The 20577-nt window shown below is 43.0% G+C and overlaps 1 protein-coding gene across 1 annotated transcript in view; it reads right to left on the bottom strand.

Annotated features, from left to right (window-relative positions):
• The window catches only part of LPCAT2 (lysophosphatidylcholine acyltransferase 2), a 75443-nt gene that overhangs the window by 6414 nt on the left and 48452 nt on the right, over nt 1-20577 (bottom strand). The window contains exons 11-13 of the mRNA XM_040409277.1: nt 20220-20345; nt 11972-12125; nt 9304-9402 (exon numbers count right to left, since the gene is read on the bottom strand). Of these exons, the coding sequence (XP_040265211.1) occupies nt 9304-9402; nt 11972-12125; nt 20220-20345 (379 nt within the window). The remainder of the gene's footprint in view (nt 1-9303; nt 9403-11971; nt 12126-20219; nt 20346-20577) is intronic.

The raw sequence follows: 20577 nt of genomic DNA, 5'->3' as shown, positions 1-20577 counted from the left end.
ATAAATGTGCAGGACCGGATGCCCACTTCCAACCCTGCTCCCTCCCTTTTTAGAAATGTGGCAAGCGGGAGGCAAAAAAAAAAAGAAGTTGCACAAAGCGTAAATGGGTGCTTTCCGCAAAATTTTTGGAGCCAAAAAACAAGCTCCAAAAATAAATGTGGTCCTACATATACACAAGTTTAATTACCTTTCCTGCAGAGGTTGTTGTAGTTGACATGTTTTAACACACAAGCAGCCTGAAAATATAGCAGGAGCCATTATCCCCTTTGCCCACACAAGATCAATAGTAGAGGAAGCCACAGTGACTCATCAGCAGGATAGGAGATAGTGGCTTGATTGTTCCAAAGGACATGATATAGCAATTGGGGATGGGTGGAGGGGTCCCAGAGGACTGAAGGTGGCAGCTGGGAAGGGGAGAGGGGACCAGTGGACTGGAGATGGCAGGTAGGGAGAGGAGGTGGGCCCAGAGGAATGGAGATGGCAGGTAGGGAGAGGAGGTGGGCCCAGAGGAATGGAGATGGCAGCTAGGGAGAGGATGGATGGGCTGTTCTACTCTGTACTGATGAGGGTCAAGCACCCTGAAACAGCTGTCTTTGGATGGATATATGCCTTGGTTATTTTCCTTGTTATGTCCCAAGGCTAGTTAAAAAGTCGGACTTTGACTCAAAGGGAGTTACTTCCAACAGATGGAGCTAGCAAAATGGTTCTCTTCCCTTGGGAGATACCTCTTTGCATATTATTTTCCCATGGAGCATTGCCAGGGCTGGCGTCAGCACCTGGCATACCCGGGCAAGTGCCGGGACCCACTGCTCCTGGGTGGCCCACTGCGCTGAGAACGTAGCACACGCTGCCCTCAGCACGCACCTTGTTCTCCTGAGCCTGCACAGTGGAGTCTCTACCTCCCTCCCTCCTCACTATAATGCGGGTGCCGCTGCCACCAATAAGAAGAGCAGTGAGGAGGAGGACAGGGGACCCTGTGGCCACTGCCACCAATGATTATAATACTGGGGTTGGGGGGGGGCGCATTGCGCTACCAATTATTATAATTAAACCATTAATACAAATGTAGGCTGCGGGTGCCGGCCGTATCACATACCCGGCCTCTATGACAGGGAAGGGTGATCGGCGGCAATCAACCCCTCAGGTGCGGCACTTGATGGGTTAATTGCCACGATTCAGCGGATCGCAGCGCCCTGTCATAGAGGCCGGAAGCCCTCCCTTTATTAGGGTTGGTCTTACATTGAATGATACCCTGAGTGAAACCTTCTGTTGTCCTCACCATCCCATATGGTGTACAATCATATAATATCCAAATAAACATACGGGGGAAGAATGAAAGGTGGAATCTGATTGGTTACTATGGGCAAATTAGCCAGTTTTCCTTTACACCAGTTTGATAAATTGCCCCCACAGTGTCCAATTATCGGCATCTTGTAGTATGGTGCCCAAATAACAGGGCCATATGTTGGCCAAATCACACTTCTATCCAGGTCCAAATACTAAGCTACACAGTACCAGAACCATCTTAAAGGGATTCTCTGCTTACATAGTATCATAATTTGTACAGTAAGGTTGAAAACATCCATCTATCCAGTTCAGCCTGTTATCCTGCAAAGTTGATCCAAAGAAAGGCAAAAAAAACTCATGAGGTAGAAGCCAATTGTCCTCATTTTCAGGCAATCAGAATAACTCCCTTGAACGACCCCTCTCTAATAACCATAACCTGTAATATTATTACACTCCAGAAATACATCCAGGCCCCTCTTGAATTCTTTTACCACTTCCTCTGACAGAGTTCAATAGTTTCTACTCTTACAGTAAAGAATCCTCTTCTATGTTGATGAAGAAAACTTCTTTCCTCTACACGCAGAGGATGTCCCCTCGTCACGATCAAGGCAGAGATCTCCTCACTGACCTTCGATATATCTTGACATAGATATTAGATCTTACCTCTCTTTTTCTGAATGAAATAACCCTAATTTTGATAATCTTTCTAGGTACTACAGTCCACCCATTCCAGTCATTATTTCAGTTGTCCGTCTTTGTGCCCTCTCAAGCTTTGATATGTCCTTCCTGTGTACAGAAACCCAAAATTGTACACAACACTCTGGTCTAATGATTTGTAAACCGTTAGAACCACTCGTATGTTCTTGTCATGCATCTATGCCCCCTTTGATGCACCCCAGTTCCATAATGATTATTTTTGTTGCCCAGAGTACCCCAAACACTGCATACTTTGCCCCGTTTTCATTTTTTCATAGCAGCACTTTCCTTTCCATGTTCTCAGTATCACTGCATCATGGAAAAATGTTTCCATGCTTTGCTCTGAAATGCTTCTCAGGGCTTGCTCCTCCTGCCCCACTGTTCTCTCTGGAGTAGTCACAACCCCTACACCTCCCCTTTCCATGTTAGTTAGGCTGTGTTATCAGTGTTATCCCTGTGCAACATAACACAGCAATGCATCCTGGGTTTGCTTAGCAAACCCAGCAGAAAGCTGATGAAAACAGGAAGTTTCGGCATGTAAACCTCCGGCCAGGATGTAGCGATACTGAGAACAGGGGAAGGAATTGATGACATAAAAATAGCTATTTTTGGGCAGAAATGTTCAGTGTTTGGGACACTCTGGACAGATAAAAATAATGTTTCATTATGTGACTGGAGAACCCCTTTAAAGAGTAACCACACTTTCGAAAAACTTTTGATATGTCATAGTGACATGTGGCCTCTGAGTGATTGTCCACATCAGCCAAAGGAGCGGGCCATTTCCACTTCAGTCAGGACTAGTGATGAGCGGCAGTAGTCATATTCGAATTCGCGATATTTCGCAAATATTTTGTAGAATATTCGGCGAATATTTGCAAATTAGAATATTCGTTATATTGTATGATTCTTTTTTACTCGAAAAATCGACAAGGTAATGATCGCGTAGTATGCGAATTTTCGTAATGCGAAACACTGGGGGTTGTCAGCTCCTAGGCTGGACAACCCCTTTAGCTTCATTACAAATGAATGGGGCTGAGCTACAGTATAAGATGTGGCCTGCAGACAAGAGAGGTGCTGGTTTAGACAACCGTCTTAAGAACTCCAGTGTCCCCTTATGATTTTGAAAAGAAAGAAATGAATAGAAAGCTAAAAAGGGACCATAGCTAGTAAACAACTTTAGTGCCCGGTGATTACCTAGCTTCACCAACTGGACCAGTATGTATACCAGTTGTATACTGATACTGGTAGCCTTGGTGCTTTATCTAAGGGTGCCTGCTCTACCCTGTGCACTGCCATCTATGGCATTTATGCTTTCAGAGCATCTGCTGCTCTAAAGAAAGCCTGGAAGCAAAAAGAAAATAACCTACATGCATTACCCATCCCAGACTACGAGTGAGGTGATGTGCAGGCGGTGTTTGACTAGCCTACCTGCCTGAAGGCCTAAAGCAATGTATGAAGGTTGCCCAGACAACAGATGGAAGGTCCAGATTACAGAAATGGGTATTAACACATTAGTGCTTCAGAAACAAAGGTCACCGAAAGCTTCAGGTTATCATTAGGTATATTATATGGAAAATGCAGCTGCATTCTCTGCTAATGAAAAGCCACATAGCTCCTAATAAAACAAAAGTCTGATGGATTAAACAAGATGATTGGGAATAAGGATTAAACATGGAGTTTTCGGTCGAAATAAACCATAGCCATGAAACACGATATACAGAATTTATCCTATGACAGATTAGCCCGGACAGAAACATGGTCACAAAGTCCCATGCGGCTAACATGTCTTCAAGAAATGGCTCCTGAGTCCTGATCTTCTAGCTTTGGATTGAGCCACCTCATTTTTTTTAAGTGACACTCCTTTGGAAATTATCTAGCATTCAATCCCCATGCCCCATATTTACTTTTTCGTTGATGGTTGGGAAGAAGGCCTCAATACACATCAGATCTTCAACCAATCATGCTAATGTGTATGGCCGGCTTTCCAACCAAAAGTTTAATGAGGGGGTTGTGTCACAGCTCAAAATGTAAAAAAAATATTCTTAGATCCAAGTTTTACACTGTACAATTCCATTCCCTCTTGCCTTATGGGGTTAAATGTTAACAAATGTAAGCATAGAACTAGAGATCATACTCAATATTACAAGGTAATCGGTTAAAGACCTAGTGTAACAGAAATGGAAAAGGTTTTGGAATATTAGAAAATAAACAGCTGAATTGAGGCTGCCAATGCCAGGAAGCTTTTGCCAAGACAAATGAAAACATGGGACGCAACATACACGGCCTAGATACATGTGATGAGAGCACAGTTTTACTTTGAAATGCATGATACTAATAATGAGTTAATCCGTACTACTTTGCTTTGTATAGGTGATGAATGTATGGATATATTTTTGGAATTAGGAAGTACTTCTATAATGATTGCCTCATAGTATTGCAGTTTTGCTGATCTCTGAATCAACACTATGATAATAGGTCATACTAGAATGACTTCCATCATTCTGCATTAATGACTATGCAACTCTAAAAAGGGAGAATAATAAGGTATCAGGGGGGTAACTAGAGTAATACTGACACTAGGGCAAATTTTGGACTCCAAAGCGTGTCTTCTTTACAGCAAAGCCTTTCTAGTGCTCCCACAATATAATGTTCATCTTTGTGCCCCCATGTTGTAATAGTGGGCTCCATCTGCTCCCCAATTGGTAATAATGTACCTCATTTGTACCAAATGCAATATGTCCCCCTTTTTTGCCCCCACAGCATATACTGTTTTTGTGCCCCCACAATAGAATGTCATCCTTTTGTGCCCCCACATTGTAATAGTATCCCTTGTGTATTCCACAATCTAATAATGACCCCCTTTTGTGCCCGTACATTGTTATAATTGCCCCATTTAGTGCCCCACATTGTTATAATGTCTCCTTTTGTGCCCCCACATTGTTATAATGTCCCCTTTTTGTGCCCCCACATTGTTTTAATGCCCCCTTTTTGTGCCCCCACATTGTTTTAATGCCCCCTTTTTGTGCCCCCACATTGTTTTAATGCCCCCTTTTTGTGCCCCCACATTGTTTTAATGCCCCCTTTTTGTGCCCCCACATTGTTTTAATGCCCCCTTTTTGTGCCCCCACATTGTTTTAATGTCCCCTTTTTGTGCCCCCACATTGTTATAATGTGCCCCTTTTGTGCCCCCACATTGTTATCATTTTCTTCTTTTATGCCCCCATGTTGTAATTGTGTCTTTGTTTGTACCAAAGAAAACAAAAAAGACTCTTACCCACAGTGAGCAGCCAGATCTTTCTGCTGCCTGCGTTCCAGTGCAGGTGGCATGATGACCTCACTGCATCGCGCCCCCTGTGCCTGGACACTGACGGCATCAGAGTTCTCCCAGGCTAGTAGACCACAGGCCTAAAGCAGTCTGTGACTTATTAGAGTAAATGGCAGGGCTAGTAGCCAAGGACTCTCTGCTCCACTGTAGTTTTCAACTGGATTCACCTCCTGAAGATGTACGCAATCATTACGCCACGACTGTAAGGTGTTCCTGGTGACACGGATCTCTTCAGGCACATGTATTTCAACCAAAATAATGAAATGTATGGTTATGAGCGTTCGCTTAGTGTTCATACACTTCTAAGAGCAGCATTTTTCCAGAGCTGCCTGTTATTCTTTAACCCCTCTAAAGGGGTTGTCCCATCTCTCCATTTCCAGTGAATGGAAGCAACGCAAACAGCGCAGCAAAGCAAGGGGAAATGGCGAGATGAGACAGCCCCTTTATAAGTCGTAGCCTAGTTTAGTTTTTTTGTTTTTTCATCTCTGCATTTCAAAGGCCATAATTTTTTATTCTTACATCAACATGGCCGTATGAGGGATTGTTTTTTTGCAGGACAAGTTATATTTTTTAACGGCACCATTTCGGAGTACATTTAATGTATTGTATAACTTTTAAACAGAGATATTCCGCCATTGCTTTTAGGTCTGTGTTTTTATGATGTTCACTGCACGGTAAAACTGACATGTTAAATTTATTCTGCAGGTCAGTACAATAATACAATTATGGAGGCACCAAATTTATTATTTATTACCATTATTGTTAGAGATGAGCGAAGCTTTGAAAAATACCATTCAGCAGCTTCACCGAAGTTGACAAGAAATTTTATTCGATACAAATTAATTAGTCACGAATCACTATAAATCAGGTAGCGTGCACCTGCGTTCTCATATTCACTTATTGTGGAGGTGCTGGTTCGTTTATTTTTCCCCATTGTCACTGCCACTAGGGGAGTGGCTCCCCCTGGTGGTGAGATTGAACTGTGCACCACCAGCCCATTTACCATGTGCTTTTAATCAGATAGCTTGTACAGCTGTATTCTACCCAGCCCATACTGCAGGCTCACAGCCTGGGAGAGGCATGCGTAGGATGCAGCTTGGTACTACTTTGCCCAGATTGTAGGCTGTAAGCCCAGGAGAGGCATGTTAGAGTAGGACCCATCTGATTAGAAGCGACCTTGACGACCGGTAGATGGGCCCGAAATATTTTTGATCAATTATATTCGCAAAGAGCTTCTAGCTGCATTTGCAGTAAGTATGACCGCCAAGCATTTAGTCTTTCAGTGTTTGCTTATATCTTTGTGCAATTGACCAGCAGAGTGCTGTTACCTGTAGTTCTTCTAATCCAAGTATACCCAGGCCAATCTGCCTAAAAGCAACATTTTCAAATCTGGTATAAAAACAGATTTCAGGAAGAATTGGAGCAAACTCTGCAGCTAACAGAACAGCTTAGCTATGAATCTTAGTGCACTGCACATTTATGTACACAGCGATATATTAGACCTCCTGGTAACAGTGACCTGTAATGCCTCATTCACACTGTCAGTGTTCAGTCAGTGATTTCCATCAGTGATTGTGAGCCAAAACCTGGATTGGAGCCTCCACAGACATGAGTTATAAGGTAAAGATCTGCACCTGTTCTGTGTTTAGAGCCGCACCTGGTTTTGGCTGAATATCACTGATGGAAATCACTGACCGAACACTGATGTGTGAATGAGGCATAATACTGACGCACAGTAACTCTACAGCTAACACAATGGATTTAGCAATGAATCTCGGGGCCCTGCACAGTTACCGTATGTACAGTACAGACCAAAAGTTTGGACACACCTTCTCATTCAAAGAGTTTTCTTTATTTTCATGACTATGAAGGCATCAAAACTATGAATTAACACATGTGCAATTATATACATAGCAAACAAGTGTGCAACAACTGAAAATATGTCATATTCTAGGTTCTTCAAAGTAGCCACCTTTTGCTTTGATTACTGCTTTGCACACTCTTGGCATTCTCTTGATGAGCTTCAAGAGGTAGTCCCCTGAAATGGTCTTCCAACAGTCTTGAAGGAGTTCCCAGAGATGCTTAGCACTTGTTGGCCCTTTTGCCTTCACTCTGCGGTCCAGCTCACCCCAAACCATCTCGATTGGGTTCAGGTCCGGTGACTGTGGAGGCCAGGTCATCTGGCGCAGCACCCCATCACTCTCCTTCATGGTCAAACAGCCCTTACTTAAGTTTTCCCAATTTTTCGGCTGACTGACTGACCATCATTTCTTAAAGTAATGATGGCCACTCGTTTTTCTTTACTTAGCTGCTTTTTTCTTGCCATAATACAAATTCTAACAATCTATTCAGTAGGACTATCAGCTGTGTATCCACCTGACTTCTCCTCAACGCCACTGATGGTCCCAACCCCATTTATAAGGCAAGAAATCCCACTTATTAAACCTGACAGGGCACACCTGTGAAGTGAAAACCATTTCAGGGGACTACCTCTTGAAGCTCATCAAGAGAATGCCAAGAGTGTGCAAAGCAGTAATCAAAGCAAAAGGTGGCTACTTTGAAGAACCTAGAATATGACATATTTTCAGTTGTTTCACACTTGTTTGTTATGTATATAATTCCACATGTGTTAATTCATAGTTTTGATGCCTTCAGTGTGAATCTACAATTTTCCTAGTCATGAAAATAAAGAAAACTCTGTGAATGAGAAGGTGTGTCCAAACTTTTGGTCTGTACTGTATATGGCGATAAATTAGACTTGCCGGTAACAGGGTCCTGTAATACTGACGCACAGTAACTCTATAGTTAACAGAACAGATTAGCTTTGACTCTTGGTGGCAGAGTCTGTAGTTCAGCAGTGTCCTCCACTCTCCCTGCACTCTCCCTGCACTCTCCAATATTGCCCTACCCTCTGTTACTAGTTTGCAGCAACACTGTCCGAAGTGCATGAGCATCTTGTCACGTCTCTCCTCATTCTCCGCTCATAGGAAAATGGTGGCAGCTCTACAGGATCAGGGTTATATAGGGCTCCGCCCAGCTGTGACATCACAGGGGGATTGCTACCTGCGGATTGGCTGGCTGCACAGCATTATGGGTGATCTCGCATTCCTGGGCTTGTCTTCTCTACACTTACTTTCATTTTCTAACATGTGCAGCCGCCATTTTAGAAAAAACTGATTCGTTACCATGAAGCACAAGGAAATTCAGATTTTTATTTAGAACTGTTCAGATGCCACAGATACTATTGACCACGGCACCTGGGGGTTAAACTGCAGGGATAGGCGTTACAGGTGACTGCTGTATAATACCGCTGGCACCCACAAGTGATACAGCGGTGCCCAGGCCATGACAGCACCATAATAATACATTGCTGAGCGTAAACTACCTAAGTGAAGTGACATACTAACATGTCACTGAGTGTCAGGAAGATTCAACTACAGTAAAGTCTGCCATTTTAAAGGGAGTGTGTCAGCTCCCAAATCTTTTTTTTAAGTCAGTATATAGCTTTCTGGAGAATGTGTTCCCAGTCATAGACATATCTTTGTATTTAAAATCTGTGAGAGCATTCTTCTTTATCTAGATGCAAATTAGGATTTAAGTGCACCTTAGGCTTAGCCACACCACCCAGTGCACCTTCACTCCACCAGTATCGACACCTAGTGCCTCCCCCTTATAGTTGATTGACCGGCTTCTGCTGTGCCATCACTCCTAGCTGTATCCTGGCCTTGCCCCTAGTCATTGTGGTGGACATGTACTGAACCTAGACCAATCGGTGCAGGCATTTCAGAGCCAGGAATGACGACGCAAGAGAAGCCTGGCACTGTCAATCAATCATAAAGGGGGGCACTGGGCGTCAATACTGGTGGAATGATGGTGCACTGGATGGCATGGCCAAGCCTATGGTGCACTTAAAACGTGAGGAATGTAGAGAAGACTCTCAAAATGTTTTATAGATGTAATACTTTTTTTTAGCAAGTACTGGAAGATACATTTACCTTAAATGCCATTTGGATGGTATCTTCAGAATTGGCAGGATTGCAAAGGATTGCAATGCCAATGACATACTCTCTGAAGTCTATGGTGCCATCCTTGTCCTGTCACATAAAAAAAAAGAAGAAGAAAAGAAACATAATTGAGTATGGCTTTCTTCACGCATAATTTTTTTGGTTAGGGTGATAAAAATAGGCATTTTTCAAGATTTCTTGCAGCGTTTCTTTTATTGTCAAATTTTTCATTTCTTTTCATTTCCCATAGAGATGGCAAAGGGAAAAACACTTGAAACAATGTCATACACAGAAGCATGACCTGTTTTAACAAAAATGCAAAAAAAAATACAAATGCCACCAAAAATCACCGTGCAAACCCCCCCAAAAAAATAAAAAAAATTAATTATATAGTGAATTTCATGATTCATTATAGACTTTAAAGTATCGTCTGCACGCATAAAAATGTGAAAACTAACAGTTCAAAATTTGGGACAGATTATTAACTGCCAGAAAAGTTCCTATTGAATGACAGCATGCATAGATCTTGAAAACTATGAAAAACTGAAAGAAAATTGCATACGTGACAGATGTCAAGCTCCTAAGCTCCCCCTAGTGGTAGCTGCAAGCAGCCAGAATGTATGCATCTATGCAGGGAGTTTTAAATTTTGTATTATTAAAAAATCGGTCTACTGTACAGATGGATTATGAAAACAGGCATGCGTCTGCCATCCAGATCCCCAGCCCTGGAGTCTGTGAGCGGTCGCTGTTACCATTATGCATCTTCTTGATAGTATTTAACCCTGGTTTATCTGGTCATCTTCTTGCCATTTTTATAGATCTATAAATGGGACATATTTAGGAGTATTGGATCCACAATCCTCTATAGGTCCCCTGAAGAACCCTTGTAGGGCTAACTAGGGTGCATTAGAGGTAGGTTCTTGTGCAAGATCCATCCACCATCAGGGTGGTTCCCTGCAGTAAAGGGAAAGGCAGGGTCTACTAGGGCAAGCTCCCTTGTCCGCTATCTGCCCCTGTTTTCTGGTACATTATCATTTAGCCTCCCCTTCTGCATCCTTATCTTGTTTTGTGCTGTTTTATTTTATGTCGTCTTGTATGTTTTGTATTGAGCCTATAACTTACTGTAATTTCCTATATCTATAATCTATCATTGACCTTATTTTTTTTGTTATTAATAAAGGTCATATTTGAAATGCTCTATGACCACAGTGATATGGGAGGAGGCTCGGTAATGAACTCCTTTTTCTGTTCCGAACATGAAAAAACTGCATTTTCATGCAGCCTCAAGTAGGGGGAGCTCAGTACAATGAGATTTTTTTTTCAGCTTCTATTACAATGTATACATTCCAATTCACTGAGCTCCACCTAGTGGTGGCTTTGGACAGACACTTTTACAATACACTGTATGAAGGAAGACATAGCGCTGTATGGGGGAGATTTATCAATGTATTAGGCCTCATGCACACGACCGTTGTTGTGTTCCGTTCCGCAAAATGGGGTTCCGTTCTTCCGTGATCCGTTTCTGTGTGTCTTCCTTTATTTTTGGAGGACCACTAGACATAAAGGAATGTAAAAAAAAAGTCTAAGACAGGTTTGCCATGCAAATGATAGGAAAAAAACGGACGCGGACACAAGGACGCGGATGACAATCTTGTGTGCCTCTGCGTTTTTTAGCGGTCCCATTGACTTGAATGGGTCCGCGAACCGTTTTCCGCGAAAATAATAGGACAGGTTATATTTTTTGGACGGACTGGAACCACGGATCACAGACGCGGATGGCAAACGGTGCATTAGCCGAGTTTTCAACGGACCCATTGAAAATCAATGGGTCCGCAGAAAAACGTCGCAACGGACACGGAATAAAACAATGGTCGTGTGCATAAAGCCTTAATGACAGTGGCTGAAGGTAAATGCATTGAGAAATATGGTGTCATTTATGATGCTCTTGTTCCACTGTTTCAAACTTTGAAGTCAAATAAAGTGAGTGAGGCAGAGGGCGTTTTTTTAATTCTAATTTTTGATAAAAAAAAATTTCCTTATAGAAGGGGTTGTCCCATGAAAAATATTCAACAGTTTTCAAACCAGCACCTGGATTTGAAAACTTGTTTAAATTGTATGTAATTAAAATTGTATTATAGCTACTTAGTTATTTAATGAACTCTATCTGTATGGCGCCACCTGCTGTTTGCCCTTATTCTAATTTCTCTGTCCTGCTCACTGGGATGGAAGCACATTCTCAATTCCATCCTTCAACTGCTACCAGCTGCAGCAGAAAGGACGCATCCCCGAGAAAAGGACACTGCCTCCTGAGCTGACAGCTTGAAATAAATCTAGCAGAGCAATGAATGTGGAGATCTCTGGATCCATGTAAGGTACAGGGCTGGTTCTAGCTTTATTAGAAAGCGGTTGTCATGTACTAGATTATGTATGATTTAAATTTTTTACATTACATTTTTACATTATTCATGAGATAACCCCTTTAACAATTTTTATTTAATTTTTTTCAGAAATCAGGGGCCTTACGCTTTACCTTTCATGTTGGGAATGTTTGACGTACACATATTAAGAAACTTGGTGGGGCAGGAAGGGGGAAACACAGAATTTTGCTCTGGGCCCCTAGGAGACCTGTGTATGCCCCGGATCCTGCTACAGTACATACCCTGTCGAACAGCGCAAACAGCTCTCTTAGTATATCAGATATCGGCAGCTTAAGGTGATTGGCAAACTCTTCAATTCCAATTCTTCCTCCTTTTGACACATCAGCCATAGACGCATACACTTCTAGCTGTTTTTGAAAATTGTCCCATTTTAGGCTGAAATCAAAAGATATAAAAAATGAATACAGCAATAAATACGGGCACATTTATACAAATTGCATGATCAGAGTATATGGCAGGAAACTAATGACATTATATACAGTACAGACCAAAAGTTTGGACACACCTTCTCATTCAAAGAGTTTTCTTTATTTTCATGACTATGAAAATTGTAGATTCACAGTGAAGGCATCAAAACTATGAATTAACACATGTGGAATTATATACATAACAAACAAGTGTGAAACAACTGAAAATATGTCATATTCTAGGTTCTTCAAAGTAGCCACCTTTTGCTTTGATTACTGCTTTGCACACTCTTGGCATTCTCTTGATGAGCTTCAAGAGGTAGTCCCCTGAAATGGTTTTCACTTCACAGGTGTGCCCTGTCAGGTTTAATAAGTGGGATTTCTTGCCTTATAAATGGGGTTGGGACCATCAGTGGCGTTGAGGAGAAGTCAGGTGGATACACAGCTGATAGTCCTACTGAATAGACTGTTAGAATTTGTATTATGGCAAGAAAAAAGCAGCTAAGTAAAGAAAAACGAGTGGCCATCATTACTTTAAGAAATGAAGGTCAGTCAGTCAGCCGAAAAATTGGGAAAACTTTGAAAGTAAGGGCTATTTGACCATGAAGGAGAGTGATGGGGTGCTGCGCCAGATGACCTGGCCTCCACAGTCACCGGACCTGAACCCAATCGAGATGGTTTGGGGTGAGCTGGACCGCAGAGTGAAGGCAAAAGGGCCAACAAGTGCTAAGCATCTCTGGGAACTCCTTCAAGACTGTTGGAAGACCATTTCAGGGGACTACCTCTTGAAGCTCATCAAGAGAATGCCAAGAGTGTGCAAAGCAGTAATTAAAGCAAAAGGTGGCTACTTTGAAGAACCTAGAATATGACATATTTTCAGTTCTTTCACACTTGTTTGTTATGTATATAATTCCACATGTGTTAATTCATAGTTTTGATACCTTCATAGTCATAAAAATAAAGAAAACTCTTTGAATGAGAAGGTGTGTCCAAACTTTTGGTCTGTACTGTATATGCCCATAGACCTTATAGGCCCATGTAGGCCAAAAGAGCAGGTTCCTATAGCCACAGCTGTATTGAAGAGCATAACCAATAGAACTATATAAAAAAAACTTTTTGGATGGTCTATGGCTCTGTAAAGACCCCAATTTTTTCTTCAGATTCAGCATATGCGATAGCACCACAACTGTCCATAGGTTGTGGGGATATTGCAGCATATTTAAATGGAGCCGGATACTTAAATGGAGCTGAGATGCAATACCAGACACAACCTATATACAGGTGCTGTTTTTGGAAGAAAGCATCCATCTTTTTCTAATCCTGGACAACCCCTTTAAAACATGTTTGGTCTAGTTCCACTAGAGTAGGGGTCAGTAACACTTAAAGGGTTTGTCTGGTTTCAATAAAAAAAAAGTGCAATGGTGGAAAATTCAATACTTTCAAAAAATTTCTTCTGCATTTCCCCCCATTTCCTTTTTTTGTTGAAAATGGGCAGCCCCTTTGAAGGCTCCCTGCTCTGGTTCATGGGAGGAGGAGGTCCATAGGCCCTAACTAGTGTTATAGTAAGATTAATTAGACATAATTCAATCTTGGGTATCTATCCTCTCTAGACACTGAACATACCGTAGTTAATGAACCATATATAATACAGAATATACATGGATACCTAGGTTGCAATACCTTGTATATTAGCTAGATGGCGATGTGTTTTACCTAATGTATCTAGACAAAAGAATTTCTTTGCTTTCCCACCTAGGAGCTACCTTGATTACTTCCACATGCCATACTCTGGAGCAGGGGTCCTCAAACTACGACCCGCGGGCCACATGCGGCCCCCCGAGGACACTGATCCGGCCCGTTGGGTGTTTTGGCCGTTTCAGCAATTCTGGCAGGGCACAGCAGGAGATGAGCGCTGCGCTTCCATTGCGCTCATCTCCATAGTGATCTGCATCGCCGTCCTCAGGACAGCGATACAGATTGCTGTGCTGTGGCAGGGGAGGGAGATGCGTCTCCCTTCCCTGTTCCTCTGATAGGCTGGGGGGGGGGGGGCACATGGGGGGGCAGCAATTGGCACTTATTACTGGCACATGGGGGGGGTGGCAGCAGAGAGGAGACTGGCACATGATGGGGGGGAGAATTGGCACATATTACGGGCACATGGGGGGGTGGCAGCATAGAGGAGACTGGCACATGATGGGGGGTGAATTGGCACTTATTACTGGCACATGGGGGGGTGGCAGCAGAGAGGAGACTGGCACATGATGGGGGGGGGGAATTGGCACTTATTACTGGCACATGGGGGGGGTGGCAGCAGAGAGGAGACTGGCACATGATGGGGGGGAGAATTGGCACATATTACGGGCACATGGGGGGGTGGCAGCATAGAGGAGACTGGCACATGATGGGGGGTGAATTGGCACTTATTACTGGCACATGGGGGGGTGGCAGCAGAGAGGAGACTGGCACATGATGGGGGGTGAATTGGCACTTATTACTGGCACATGGGGGGGGGTGGCAGCAGAGAGGAGACTGGCACATGATGGGGGGGGGGGATTGGCACTTATTACTGGCACATGGGGGGGGGGGCAGCAGAGAGGAGACTGGCACATGATGGGGGGGAGAATTGGCACATATTACGGGCACATGGGGGGGTGGCAGCATAGAGGAGACTGGCACATGATGGGGGGTGAATTGGCACTTATTACTGGCACATGGGGGGGTGGCAGCAGAGAGGAGACTGGCACATGATGGGGGGGGGAATTGGCACTTATTACTGGCACATGGGGGGGTGGCAGCAGAGATGAGACTGGCACATGATGGGTGGGGGGGAGAATTGGCACTTTTTACTGGCACATGGAGGGGTGGCAGCATAGAGGAGACTGGCACATGAGTGGGGGGGATAGGAGAGTGGCACTTATTACTGGTACATGAGTGGCAGGGAGAGGCCCTTTTCACTAGCACATGATTGGGGGGCATCTATGGGGGCACCTCTTACCGGCACATTATTGGGGGGGCACTATGGGGACATTTACTGAGGCCACAAAGAAGGGGTATTTTATATGGGGGGCTCTGTGTGGCACAAATATTATCAGTGGTCTTATCTGTTTCTGCAGTATAGTATTGGGGAGCTCTGGATTCACCACTGGTTCTATCCGTCTTGCCGCTCAGGCGCACCTTCTTCCAGACCTGTGAACCTCATGTGCAGCTGCGTCACAGGAAGTCCGGAGAAGAAGAAAGGAGAAGGAGACGTTCAGGGGTAGGGAAATGTGTTTTTTAGGTAGGAATTTGTTCATAGTTAAAGGGGTTTTCCCATCTTGGACAATGGGGGCATTTCGCTAGGAAATGCCCCCATTGTCCTATAGGTGTGGATCCCGCTGGGACCCGCACCTATATAGAGAACAGAGCCCCGAAAGTGAAGGAGGGCGCACTACGCATGCGCAGCTGCCCTCCAGTCATTTCTATGGGGCTGCCGAAAATAGCCGAGCGCTGGCTCGGCTATTTCCGTCGGCCTCATAGAAATGAATGGGAGCATGGGCAGTACATGCGCGGTACACTCCTATTCACTTTCGGGGCTCCGTTCTCTATATAGGTGCGGGTCCCAATGGTGGGACCCGCACCTAACTATATGCCCCCATTGTCCAAGATGGGAATACCCCTTTAAACTATAGTCCGGCCCTCCAACGGTCTGAGGGACAGTGAACTGGCCCCCTGTTTAAAAAGTTTGAGGACCCCTGCTCTGGAGACATAAATCTCCACATTATATATAATACATCACAATCTAGTGCAGCCGGACTAAAGCGCAGCATAAGGGGAGGCTGACATGAGAGGTTGGGGGGACGAGGGGACGGCAGGGTTAACAAGGGGTTAGAAAGAGGACAGGAATAACTTAATTGGTGGGGTTTTAGGTGAGGGGTAAGGTAGTTGGGGAGATGTTATTATAAGGTGGGTGTAGAGGACCCGAGGAAATTCCCCAATAACCCTATCATGTTGAATTCTGGGATGTAAGGGATCATTCAGACGGATCCACATTTTTGCGGATTAGATGCAGACCTATTCACTTCTATGGGGCCCTTTTCTTCAAGTCTATGGTTGCGCAAAACAAATAAAACATGTCCTATATTTGTCAGTGAAAATCAGGATGTGGCCCCATTAAAGTCTATGGGTCCACAAGTATGAGGAATGCAATACGTTTTTTGGCGGACATGCTGAACTGTCCGCAAAAAAACAGATCTGCATTTTTGCAGACTGCTTACGGCCGTCTGAATGAGCCCTAAGGGTAACACCCAGGTCTTGATTTTTAATGAAAGAAATCTTCTGATCATCTGGGGCACCACGAGTCATGTCTTCCGTTAAGGAACATTCTCTTGCTCCTAGAGAGAATTTTAAGATTTGGAGCATTGCAGACAACGTGGTTAGATGATCCCTCATTTAGAGATCATGCAAAGATCCTAACATGACACTAAAGAGGGGTTGAATGGAAACAGACGCTTAATCCTGCTGTATAGAAACTGTACAGCAAATGATTTATAGGTTCAAAAATGCAACCTAACTTCACTACTAAGATTTCTTCATTTTTGACCGACGTTCTCTTCTGATGTTCAGGGACTAGGAATGTTTCACACACATGATATGTATGTACTTGGAGAACATTGGTCAATGAAAAGTCTGTTATCTATTGCATTTACTCACTATGGATTATTTTTGACTGCCTAATGAAGAATGATAACTGGACTTAGCAACCAGGTGAGACTCTCAAATCTGTTTGTGGATGTCCTTCATAGTAATCCACTATAAACATTCCAGTCTCATCAACTTCCAGAAGATTCGAGAGTGCGGTGCGCAGTATTTTATTTCTGGACACAGACACACCCTATTGCACATACCATCCCTGCACCATATACAGTGAAAGTTCATGGAGGGCGTTCTGGAAGGCCTTTTCCAGGAGCCTCCTGGACATTCCAGGAATGTTGGCAAGTATAGTCTAATGTTATATTTTATTAAACGATCAGGTTATCAACTATAAATTATATATAAAAATAATATATATATATATATATATATATACACACTATATAGCAATATGTGATAAATAATTACCTACTAATCATTAATGGTTAGGCTGGCCATAGACATTAGATTTATATTGGTCAAACTCACCCTGACCCCCTAGGGCCTAAAAGTCTGATATTGTGGGAAAGATGTTGGATTTCAATAGGCTTGATCCTTTTGTCCTCAGGAAATGTTAGGCTAGGTTTACACCTCCATTTAACTGATTCAGCAGTGTCTTCCAGCAGCCTGCCAGAATTCACTAGGTCCGGATACTGCCGTTCACTGCCAGACCTCCTTGACTATAATGGGATCTGGCCAGTTTCCGGCCTGAGTACTGGGTTTCAGCCTGGCAAAAAAACGCTGCATGCACTGGTTTTTATCCAGCCAAAACACATGCACATGCTGGAAAACAGCCAGATCCCTGCCAGATCGCATTATAGTCAATGGGGTCTAGGGGTGAGCGGGAGTATCCAGCTAGGCTGGGTCACACAGAATAGCATCATGGGCCACATGCAGCCCCCAGGCTACAGGTTGCAGTCTATAACAAGTAATATAATCCAGCACCAGCCCATGGAGAGTATCAGCAAGCCATGTCACGGATCCACAGTGTGAAACATGTCACACATCTTACTGTAGATTTCTTGAAAACGTTTCACTCGTTCTTCCAACGAGCTCTCTCAATTCTGAGTGACTGTACAAGAAGTTGATTCAGTTACATATTTATTCCCAGAGAATTCTTGTACAGTCACTCAGAATTGAGAAAGCTCGTTGGAAGAACGAGTGAAACGTTTTCAAGAAATCTACAGTAAGTCCAGTTGCCTTGATTTATTTTTTACAGATATACCATGACCTGGATAAATAAGAACCTTCACAGACATGTCACACATCGACTGTTTGAAGATGTGCATTTTTTTATGAGAATGCTTCAATAAAGTCCTAATTTTATTACACACGCTGGATCCCTTTTTTTTTTACCTTGGCTGTAGGTTGTACTCCCCTGGTATAGACCTTAGGAGAATACCATAATTATAATAATTATCTTGACACCTTACAATGTGCCTTTCACCCTCTCTACTCTATAGAAACTGCCCTTACTAAAGTGTCTACGATCTCCTAACAGCAACAAGGGATGGCAACTATTCTCTAAGGATTCTTCTGGATCTCTCTGCAGTGTTTAATATGGTAGACCACAAACTCCTCCTCAACATTGCTCCACTCAATTAAGGACACTGCTCTCTCCTGGTTCTCTTCTTACCGCTCTGGCCGATCCTTTAGTGTATCATTCACTGGCTCTACTTTTTCTCCTCTTCCACTTGATGTTGGGGTTCCTCAGGGTTCTGTCCTAGGTCCTCTACTCTTCCCTATTTATACAGCCCCCATCGGACAGACTAGTAGATTTGGCTTTCAGTACCATCTCTATGCTGACGACAGCAAACTATACACTTCATCCCCTGACATCACCCCTGTTTTACTCCAAAACACCCGTAATTGTCTGGCAGCTGTCTATAACTTCATGTCCTCTCTGTATCTAAAACAGAATCTCTCAAGAATTGAACTTCTTGTCTTTTCCCCCCCATCTACTAACCCACCTTAACTTGATATTTCAATTTCTGTCTGCGGCCGTGTACCATCCTATTCGTGCTCTCCATTCTGTTTGTGAGCTAAGATTAAAATCCTCCATAATTTGTACTTCTCATTCCTGTCTTCGAGACTTTTCTCGAGCTGCACCTACTCTCTGGAATGCTCTGCCCTGGAATATCAAAGTCAATTCCCAACTTCCCTACCTTCAAACGTCACTTAAAAACACATCTTTTCAGACAGGCTTATCAATCTTCCTAAACTGACTGTTCCCCTAGTAATCCCTCACCTTCCTTCAACTTCTCAGACCTGAACTCGATCTTCTAACATTCCACACACCTGAAGCAGATTGGACTACACCACTGCTTTCAGTACAAAAATGGCTTGATTACTACATTTCACAATCAGCTACCTTTTTGTCACCCCCACTTCTCATAGATTGTAAGCTCTTGCGAGCAGAGCCCTCACTCCTAGTGTTTCAGTTGTATATCAGCCAGTAACTTTATGATGTCTGTTGTTTTGTACCTGAACCCTATTATTATTACCCTAAATAATATTATTATAATAATAATACTTGGATAGAATGGCAATCTAAGGCTAGCTGGCTTTTATCATCATGACAAAAGATTACAGATCCTGTTTCATTTGCTTACCCCAAATGGAGACATTAGTTTCTCTAAATAGGTTTTCTAGTTTGAATTAGTGATGAGCGGCATAGGAAATATTCGTTTGTGATATTTTGTGAATTTTTCACACAGTATTCGCAATTATTTTGCGAATTCTAGAATTTGCACAATACATGCAACTTCACATCTTATCAGGTCTGATTAGTGCACTAAGAATTTCTGTGATATCACAGCACTGTGTCTGTAGCCTGTATGTATGGACAGCAGAGAAACAGTAATTCCTATCACACTACCTAACACCCTGCACTGGAACCTATCAGCTACACTATATCCCTATCTAACCTACACTGACTATGTCCCACTAACTATCTGTATTACATATATAAGCTAACTATCGAATGTAATTGAATAAGGAATAGGATCCAGATGAAAGCACAGGGCACAGCAATGACACTGCTCTCTCTCTCAGAACTGCAAAAAAAGGCAGAAAATGGCTGCTGGGGAGGTTCTTATATAGTAAGGGGCAGGCAACTTTCCTATTGGTTGCTAGGGATGTTGCTAAGCTCTGACAAAGATATTGCAGCCTTCTCATTGGCCCACAAGCAAGAAGGGAGGTTACTGCTGAAAAAAAATCTAGAATATTCGCGATTACAAATATATAGCACTATAGTCTACATCTTCGCGAATTCTCGAAGTGCCGATATTCGCAATAAAAATTAGCGATTAGAATATTTGTGATCAACACTAGTTTTAATCACGTTTCACCTGTCAACTTTCAGGCATAAAAAGGTCATAAAAGTGCAACTCACTTTAACTTTCTGCTGATTTTCGTGAACTCCACAAGGCCGGCCTCCATTGGTAAAGTCAAGTTTCTAGCTGTTAACATTAGTCTGCAGTCTTCATAGGTATGATCAGTGACTGGTGTTCCTAGAGACCTGTAACACAAGAATGGTTGAAACGATTGTGTTATTTTGTCTGAAATCTGAGTGGGAAAAAAAAAAGAAAAAAACTTTTTAAACTAAACAAAAAAAGTGCACACTTGCATCTTTCCCTGGAAACTCAGAGATTGCTTTACTGTATTGCTCAATGGGAACTGTATTGTATTCAGCAGGTTCCCCCTAGTGGCGGCTGTAGGTATGAGCTACAACTCTTTAAAATAAATATTAG

This window comes from Bufo bufo, chromosome 10 (assembly GCF_905171765.1).
Source record: "Bufo bufo chromosome 10, aBufBuf1.1, whole genome shotgun sequence".
NCBI lineage: Eukaryota > Metazoa > Chordata > Amphibia > Anura > Bufonidae > Bufo > Bufo bufo.
The sequence above is the reverse complement of the archived record's forward strand: the minus strand, read 5'-3'. Positions and strand labels throughout refer to the sequence as shown.